At 40.4% G+C, this 9849-nt stretch overlaps 1 protein-coding gene across 3 annotated transcripts in view; it reads right to left on the bottom strand.

The window, feature by feature from the left end:
* The window catches only part of tpd52l2b (tpd52 like 2b), a 182013-nt gene that overhangs the window by 99610 nt on the left and 72554 nt on the right, over positions 1–9849 (bottom strand). For 2 of the 3 annotated variants that reach the window (XM_037684624.1, XM_037684625.1), the window contains exons 3-4: positions 9392–9540; positions 3004–3051 (exon numbers count right to left, since the gene is read on the bottom strand). In XM_037684624.1, coding sequence (XP_037540552.1) covers positions 3004–3051; positions 9392–9540 — 197 coding nt within the window. The remainder of the gene's footprint in view (positions 1–3003; positions 3052–9391; positions 9541–9849) is intronic. The other variant, XM_037684626.1, reaches the window with a different exon arrangement.

The following is a 9849-nucleotide window of genomic DNA, read 5'->3' as shown; positions in this document are numbered from 1 at the left end:
CCAGATGACATGATTCAACCTTTTTTGTTGTTATATACCTGGATGACTGAGAAAACAAACTTTGTGTTTTTGAAACCATTAGTGAAAAGGCCAGACTTCAGGGGTATCTGAGGCAGGCTTGAAACACAAGAGTCAGGGTGGCTTCTGGGTAATACCAGATGGCTAGGCCTCAGACTGACGAAGTCTCTTGGATGAGGGGCGAAACGTTTCTTTTTAACAAAAAAACGAAGTCCAGATGACATGATTCAACCTTTCTAGGAACAAAAAATTTATCCATCCATCATCTTTATCCACTTCTTCCTTTTCGAGTCACTGGTATCACTGGTTCCCATATCAGCCATCACTGTGTGAGAGGTGGGGACACCTGGACAGGTCTCCAGTCCATCACAGACAAATAATTCAAAATATATAAATATCAAAGTAAACAGACTTCATCCTACCATAGTACATTAACCTTTAACTCAACATGAAATACAGACTTCAGTTATTTTTAATCATATTGCTCTAACGTTTGTTATATTTTCAAAACTTAACCTAATATGAAATATACAGACTTCAGTCTTAACCATATTGATTCATGTTTAGTAAATCTTTAACTAAATTTAAAAACCTGTGCAAGTTTGCACAAAATCTCTTCTGAACTGTAATTTATAAACCAAACTGTCTCATTTAGATCTGGCTCCAGATGTTTCTCATCTCTTCAATCTGTTAAAAAGATAAATTACATAAAGTTTGTTGAACAACTTGTCTATAAGTTTTAGTTTAATATGAGAAATAAAAGTTTCCTTTGATCTGCAGCTGCATCAGAGCTTCTTCCATCCGTTGTTTCATGGTGAAGTTGTGGAGCTGCTTTATCGCAAAAAAATAAAATCTGCGTCAAGGAATAACGTACGTTGGATCCATCGTATTAAAATAAACCTGAACCTCTCACCTTCACTGAGCTGTCTGATCATAAATCCTTAGTGATGCAGCAGGAGATGGAAGGAACTCTTCACAGCCTTTGGAGAATCAGCTGGAAGTTTGTTGCAGAGTTCACTGGTCGGCTGCTTCACTTTCATCTTCCGTGAATTTTGTCTTATATCCAAAATACGGTACCGCGATTTTATTTTACGCTTCTTGTAAACAACTGTGTTCTTGTGGAGCTCTGTCCTCCCTTGGAACATTGTAGGATCTGAAATGATTTTTAAAGACGAAGCAGCGGGTTGAATCGTGCCTTCTCCCTCCTCCATGCTAGCAGGCTCCATTCAGATAAAGGGAGCTAGCTAACTAGCTGCTGTATGGTGGCCTACATGGCCCAATTCTACAGCGGCCGAACGGGGAGTAGGAGCGGAAAAAATATAAAACTTAAATGCATTTTTAAATCGATTTTTGGACCTTTAGAAACGATTCAGAATCTCAAGGACTAAAAATCTAGATTCATGGAAAAAACGATTTTTTTCTCTGCACCTCTAGTTCCCACCCTGGAACTCCAGTCATGCCATGATCGAAAGATATCTGAAAGAGCAAGCAGCCATATATTCTGCAGTAACTGAAAAAGCTCTCAAGAACAAAGACATTTACACCCTCATTGAAGAGGAAGTGGCAATGGAGGAGGAACTGATTGAAGTTCTTAAACCTCTAAAAATTATCACAACTCTGATGAGCACTGAAACAAGAGCTTCTGTGTCAATGATACTCCCCCTGAAAGCCACTGTTCTCCACTCCATGGCACCAAAACAAGAAGACAGTTCAGTTGTGAAAGAGGTGAAGATTGTGGTCACAAAAAAACCTGGAGGACAGTTACTCCATGGGCTATGATTTTTTGCACAAGTGCACAGCCCTGAACCTCAGATTTAAAGCCCTGCCACATATCGATGACGATGAACAAGAGAGGATATTCAACCACCTCATAACAGAAATGATGACCGTGCAAGAAGAGGTATTGTTATTGTATTATGATCTAATTAACATTTTTAATTTAAAATTATAATCTTAATAACTCTTTGTTTTATCTCTGTGTTGTTTGCAGTCTGAGGATGTCACCATGATAGCAGCTGAGCTTTCTTCTCTTCAGGAAAATCATCTCCACCTCCAGCTAAGAAGTCTGCAATGACCAAACTCTTCGGAGAACTTTTCCAGGGACAGGTGGGAAGTAGCCAGTCCCTTTTGGAGCAGGTCCAAAAAGAAAAGTTCGTGAGTACATAGCTTCAGGGGACCCTTCCCTTGAAGCTGACCCTCTTCTTTGGTGGAAAGACGAGGCCAAATACAGCCACAGTGCAAAATTAGCAAAGCATTACCTATCTATTCCTCTACCTCTGTTGCTAGTGAGCAGGTTTTTTCCACCGCTGGAGATATTGGCACTGCAACTACATCTATGTTTTTGGCAGAAAATGTGGACGTTGATCTTTTTGGCATAAAACTTAAAACTTGATTAGTTACATGATGATCGTTAAATGGTCTGTTGCTATTTATTGTTCTGGTTCTGACTGTTATTGTATTTATTGAGATTTTTATTAGTATAGTTTATTTTTGGTCAAGAGTGACATTTATTTAAAATATCATCCAAATGGGTCACTTTTATTTATTTTTATACAAACATTGTTTATTTGGCATCTTTTCAAAATAAATATTTTTTAAGTCTTTATTTTGGCCTTTTTTGCACCGAAAATTAAACAAACCGAGCCCTCCTTGAAACTGAACAGAATCAAAATGTGATTTTAGCATACCGTTACACCCCTATATGGAACCCCAGGACACAAGGGAAAAATCCAGTGGCCTATTGAATATGGAACATTTCCTATAGCAACCCTTGAAGAGAGAACAACTGAAAAAGGCAACAGGTCTTACAGGTTACCGGTAAGTGTTTTACCAACTGGTCCCACATAATCAAATGAGCAAAGAGAAATGGAATAAAACTTGAACAGCAATAAGCAAAGACAAAAAGCTCCCCAAAAGGAATTCTAACTTAAAGAACCATATGCCATCTACAAGCACAACAGCGCAAAAAGAAAACAAATAACTCACGCTTCAGAGTGGGTAATGTCATCCAAAGTGGCTGAGGCAGAACGATATCTGAAGACACAACAGTAAGATAATGACACAAAGGAAAAAACACCTTCACAAGCGCTTAACAGATCCTAAAACGTTATTTCCAACATCAAAATTAAACAGAAAAGTTAGAACTGAGGATCAGGATGAGAAACAATTAATATTCTAAGACATTGATTGTGATCCATTATTAAAGATTTGAGGCACAATAAAAGTTTTTAACTGCGAATTTAGGATTTTAAAAATGGTCATTTTATATACAAATGCAGACTGGTCATTTCTACTTTAATAACATATATATATATATATATATATATATATATATATATATATATATATGTATATATAAACTAATGTGACTTGAATCAAAAGCCTCCAGTTTTGTCTCATCAATCCCAGAAACTTTGGTTCTCGTCAACATGCATTTGTAAAGAATTTCTGTTTATCTTTTAAGTGTTTTACAGTCAATGAAAAAAATCTCCTGGCTCTTCTTTCCTGGAGTCTCTTACGATTCAAAATAGGGGTGATAGTGCAAACAGAAAATGGCATAGTTTGACGTTGGAGTTGAACATGGGATAGTTTTATCCAAGTTTTATTTAGTTTTTTCTAGGGCTGGGTGATATCTTGATATTTTTTAAATATGGAGATAATCTCATATGTGATATAAAATTAGACTATCGATATAAAACAATATAGTCTCATACTCTACATAGAGTTATAATTATACTTGAAAATCCACCAGTTTTTCTCCCAGTCTGCGCCTTCATGCTGCCCCTCGTCTCTCCCTCACTGAATACAAACCTGCCCCTCCCCGGCTGCTTGTGTGAAACAGCGTGCTGCAGCAGAAGACTTTATTCAAGTTATAAAGCTGAGCTAAGCTAGATGCATATGCAGATATGGTCTTTGTTGATCGTTCCCCTCTGTCCAGGATGGTTTGAGAGAGGAGTAAAGGAGGCCATCTTTGTGAAAAGAAACCGTCCATCATTAAACAGGGGTGGAGCCTCCAGGTTCAACTGTCCCCCTCTTACAATGCTGTGATTGCTAGTATCACTCAGCCCTCTGTGAACAGTAAACAGCCATCAGGTGCTAATGATCCATTGTTAGGCTGATGGTCCTTCTTGAGCATGTGAGCAGCTGGTTTTGGTTGTCAGCAGCAAAACTGGTTGATCCACTCTGAGAAGGTGCTATTTAAGAGACTGAGCTGAAAACAGCAACTCAGACTGAGGAAGTCCTCAGGATGAGAGACGAAACGTTTCTACATTTTTTTGTTGTTTTGCCTTGTTTTGTTTTTTTGAATGTCCAGAGGACCAGATTGAACTTTTTTAGATTTTTCTACCTGGATTATTGAGCATGCATCAGGATGCTCGAGTATAAAGTCTCAACCATCTGCAGTTTTTGTGCGGCTGACAGGACGCTCGCGTCTGTGGGAGCCTTCACAGTGGAGCCACTGTAAATTCCTGATAGGTGTGAAAATTATTCCCTCAGTGCAGACTGAACTAGGCAAAAAGGCCTTCTCCTACTCCGCTCCTGTATCCTGGAATATCTTGCAAAAAGATTAGACACTAGGAATGCGCGACTTAAACGGAACGGTAGAAACGTTAGAAATTTAGCCTACGATAGAGATCTGTCTTCTACCGGCTAACCGCAGTAATGCTGTGTCTGAAGTAAAATCAGAGTTGTCAGATTTAATCGTTACTTTTTTTGAGTTGAAAACTGTTCGCAAGTGGCGTTAAAGTCTTTTCTTCAAGGGCTAAGTAGTGAAGCTACAAGCTAACTATGCCCGGCTTGCCGTAGAGTTGCCGTATTCTGACGCATGCGCAAAACGCTGAGTTCCGTCGAAAGTTTTTTTTTTTTCCCCCCATCGAAATAACTATAAAACCATGATAGAACCGTTGCTATGCTAGCTGTTGATTTATGTAGATATACATTTTCTATTTACTATAACAATACACTGTAGTGTCTACATAACAATGACTCAAGAGTGCGTTTGCTTATAGCAGATTCTATGCAGACAATTTTGCCCTTTGAAGGAAGAGATTCAAATCTTACGAATGTCAGATTGTACAAAAGTAAGACACTAATAAAATTTCTACTTATGCTTGTTATTTAGGAGGATTTAAAAAAAATGGATGCATCCAGGGATCGCACATAAAGATGCGGAAAAGGCCCTCTTCTAAGTGGTTTACTGGAGCTCGTGGAAATGGGAAAGCCAGAGTAAACTTGCTGCCAATTCAAAACCAAGCGGGCAACTCTTTCAAGACAGACGGTGCTTTCAGTAGTCTACGGTAGCTTTTAAGTTTAATCATGCATGTGGATTTTAGGTCATTGTTCTCAAAAATGTTCAATCTCAAAAACATGCATCGATCTCGAAAAGTTGCTGAACCCACACGCTGAATGTCCCCCCGCCAATCTAAAACTGTTGGTATAAACAGCGCACGGCTCAGATGTGTGTCTGTCTCCCCACCAACATCCCCACCCCACAAAAAAACCCAAAAACTGTTGGTTCAGACAGCGCGCCGCTGAGATGGGTCTGTCTCTCTCCTCTCCCACACCCTGCTCTAAATCTGTAAAACTGTCGGTGCAAACAGCGTGCGATTGTCTCTGTGACCCACATCCCCCTCTAAAACTGTTGGTTTAAACAGGGCGCTGCACAGCTCAGGACATGTCTCTGTCCGTCCCCCGTACCCCCCCCACACACACACACACCCGACAAAAATCACAGACGAGATGAGCGCCCCCCCCATGGCAAGTTATCTAGGGGAAACACTGGATATAAACTAAGACAGTGCTGTAGTCTATGTGATACGTGAGCATACGGCATATAACCACAAAAAATGCTTCGGAAGTTCCGCATAACCAATTAAAAATGCCCGATGATACGTAATGCTCCCTCTATGCTGCGTAGTTGGGGCAACTGGGCAAATGCCCAAGCAAAATATCTAGTTATCTCCCACTTTATAATAAACTGTCAGCCCCAGCCTCTACAATCAGTGTGCAGCGCATTTGTGTGCAGAAAGGAGGAAGGACCCCCAACACCTGGTCAAAAAAGACCTGTGTTACATATTTTTGTAGCAACAATGGACGTTTACGAAGAGGTAAAAAATTCAACCAATGAAATCACAGGCGAACTTTCAATCCAGCCAATCAGCGTCTTCTGGAGTTTCAGCGCCGATGTGCGAAGAAGCCAAGTAGCTAGAAGCAACCTCCTTGGCTTCTAGATTTCCAAGCTTTATAACGCATATTTCATCGCATACTGAAGAATGATATTTGACATTGTGGATTTATCACAGAAGTAAACGGTCATACGATGTCAAACAAAGGCGGTAAGTAAGTTAATCCCACGACTTGTAGCCATTTTTATCATGCTTATTTAGGTAGCTGTCCTGATGTACACTTCTTGTCAGTTGGTGGCAGTAATACACTATAAAGTTTAAAAAAGTTAAATCTGGTCCTCTGGACATTCAAAAAAACAAAACAAAGCAAATCAACAAAAAAATGTAGAAATGTTTCGTCTCTCATCCGAGAGACTTCCTCAGTCTGAGGTGCTGTATTCAGCTCAGTCTCTTAAATAGCACCTTCTCAGAGTGGATCAACCAGTTTTGCTGCTGACAACCAGAACCAGCTGATCACATGCTCAAGAAGGACCATCAGCCTAACAATGGATCATTAGCACCTAATGGCTGTTTACTATTCACAGAGGGCTGAGTGATACTAGCAATCACAGCATTGTAAGAGGGGGACAGTTGAACCCGGAGGCTCCACCCCTGTTTAATGATGGACGGTTTCTTTTCACAAAGATGGCCTCCTTTACTCCTCTCTCAAACCATCGTTCCTCTCTGTCCAGGATGTGAACATCTTCATCCCTGAAAGAGTGACCTCTGGCCTGGAGATGAGTGTAGACCTCAGAGTCCTGGCCTGATGATGTTGATCTTCTGTGCTGGTCCATCCTTTTGGCCAGTGGCTGTTTATTTTCCTCGATGTAAGACTGATCACCCTCCTGACACTGAACAGCATACACAACATTGCTCTGTTTGTGCCGGGGGACTGGATCTTTGGGATGAACCAGTCTTTATTGTATTTTGGGGTTTAAAAGCCACTGGGACGTTATGTTTAGAAAATAAACGTCAGTTTCTCTGATACTCCCTCAACATATGGAATGACCACTGGTCTGGGTCTGAGTTCCTCCTTTTCACCCGTTGGCTGACTGGAGTCCTGTTTGGGTTTCTTCTCTGCTTTCAGGAAGGCCCAGTTAGGATATCCACATTGCTCTAGAGCCTGTCTTGTGTGGGATTTCTCCTTCTGCCTGGCTCCTGAGCTAGTGGGGACGCTGTCTGCTCTGTGATACAGAGTCCTGATGACTCCTAACTTGTGCTCCAAAGGGTGATGGGAGTCAAACTGCAAATACTGGTCTGTGTGGGTGGGTTTGCGGTACACCTCGGTTTGCCAATGTCCTCTATTAGAAACTGAGACCTCACAGTCCAAGAAAGCCAACCTGCCATTTTTTACATCTTCTCGTGTGAACTTGATGTATTTATCCACAGAGTTGATGTGGTCAGTAAAATGTTGGACTTCCTGAGATTTAATTTTAACCCAGGCGTCGTCAACATACCTGAACCAATGACTTGGTGGTGTCCCTGAAAAGGACGTCAAGGCTCTCTTTTCTACGTCCTCCATGTACAGGTTTGCAACAATAGGAGAAACTGGAGACCCCATAGCACACCCATGTTTCTGCCTATAATATTGCTCCCCATATGTGAAGTAGGTTGACTGCAGGCACAGTTTCAAGAGTTGACACAGTTGTTCTGTGGAAAGCGTGGTCCTGCTGCTCAGAGTGGTGTCTGATTTTAATTTTAAACTGACCACCTCTACTGCATCATCAACAGGAATGCACGTAAAGAGTGATGTGACATCAAAAGAGACCATTGTTTCATCAGTCTCCATGATGACATCCCTCACCTTGTCCACAAAGTCCATGGTTTTCTGTATGTGGTGTTCTGAGCTGCCAACTAAAGGGATGAGTACAGACGCCAGATATTTGGAAACATTGTAAGTGACAGAGTTAATCATACTAACAATAGGTCTTAAAGGTACACCTTGTTTGTGGATTTTAGGTAAACTATACAGACTATACAGACCATACAGATTATTGAGCATGCATCAGGATATTTTGAATCACTTTGGCCAGGATTGCCTCAAACTAGTAAGAGAGTTTGAGAAAACAGCAAGGAAGAGTGGTGTCTGATTTTAATTTTAAACTGAGAAGGTGCTATTTAAGAGACTGAGCTGAAAACAGCTCCTCAGACTGAGGAAGCCTCTCGGATGAGAGACGAAACGTTTCTACATTTTTTTGTTGATTTGCTTTGTTTTGTTTTTTTGAATGTCCAGAGGACCAGATTGAACTTTTTTAGATTTTTCTACCTGGATTATTGAGCATGCATCAGGACACTATAAAGTTGTTAACTACCAAAGAACACCACCAGGGATTTGAAGAGCACGATGGTGTCAAAGTTAAGCTGAAGCTGACTGCAAATTCATCTCAGCAAAGCTGTATGGAAAAAGGATAAAATCTAACATTTTGAATGCAATCAATTAACTAAAAACGTCTGAAAATCAGAGGCAGTACGATGGCTCAGTTGGTAGAGCTGCTGCCTCTCAGCAAGCAGGTCACCCTGGCTCAAAACCCAGTCCAGGGGTGGAGTTTGCATGTTCTCTCCGTGCATGCGTGGGTTTTCTTCCGGTACTCCAGTTTCCTCCCACAGACCAAAAACATGCATGTTAGACTGACTGGTAACTCTAAATTGTCCCTAGTTGTGAGTGAGAGAGTGAATGGCTGTTTGTCTCGTTTGTCTCTGTGTCCCTGTGATGGACTGGAGACCTGTCCAGGGTGTCCCCCACCTTTCACACAGTGACTGCTGGACATGGACACTGGCGACCCCCGCGACCCAAAAAGGAAGAAGTGGGTAAAAGATAATGGATGGATGGATCTAAAAACCAAATTCATGCCAAGATCATAGTTTTCAAACAGCAGCAGGAAAAAGCTACAATCTGTCAGAAGAGCACAAGCTCACCACTCACAAATGGGTGTTTTTGGAAAAGATTGCTCTGGACTGGGCTTTTTTTTTTGCATTTAACACAAATTAAGCTCCTCTGATTTGTAAACATATTTCCAAGGTAATTGTAAGATGTGTTACACCAATTATTAGTATCAGTGATGCATGGTGATATTTGTGTGATAAGGAAAAGTCTGACAGAATTAAAGTTTATTTGTTAATTGTAAATCATTTTAAAAGACAATGAGGTTGTTTCATGTTCAAAGAAATGTATGAAGATTGTTCAAAAGGTTTAAATAAAAAAAGATACGTACGCATTGGAGGTCTGTACGTCTTGCCAGCTCTTGGTGAGATTCTGCTTGAATTCAGTGAGTGGACTGAGGCCAAGTTTCCTTTTCAGATCTGAGGAGTGTCTCTCTTTGGCTGATAACACTTGACGCAGGGTGTTGATTTCCTCCTCCACCTGAAAGCCATCAACAGAGAGTTTTCAACTCTTTACAACTACCACTACATCAAACCTTAGATGCTTCCATGATTCTCAAGTCTAATGGCAAAAGAGTAAAGCATTACGGTACAAGAGGTAAAGCAGATTACTAGTATATTTGGCTTGGAAGGGCATTCATACCATACCAATTTATTTCTAAAGCACTTAAAATAAAACAAGTAGTTGTCTGAAGTGCTGTACAAAATTAAAAACAAACAAAAAACAGTAAAACAATAAAAACACCTAAATATATATATATATATATATATATATATATATATATATATA

Source organism: Nematolebias whitei, chromosome 11 (genome assembly GCF_014905685.2).
Source record: "Nematolebias whitei isolate Nwh7 chromosome 11, NemWhi1, whole genome shotgun sequence".
Taxonomy (NCBI): Eukaryota; Metazoa; Chordata; class Actinopteri; order Cyprinodontiformes; family Rivulidae; genus Nematolebias; species Nematolebias whitei.
The sequence above is the reverse complement of the archived record's forward strand: the minus strand, read 5'-3'. Positions and strand labels throughout refer to the sequence as shown.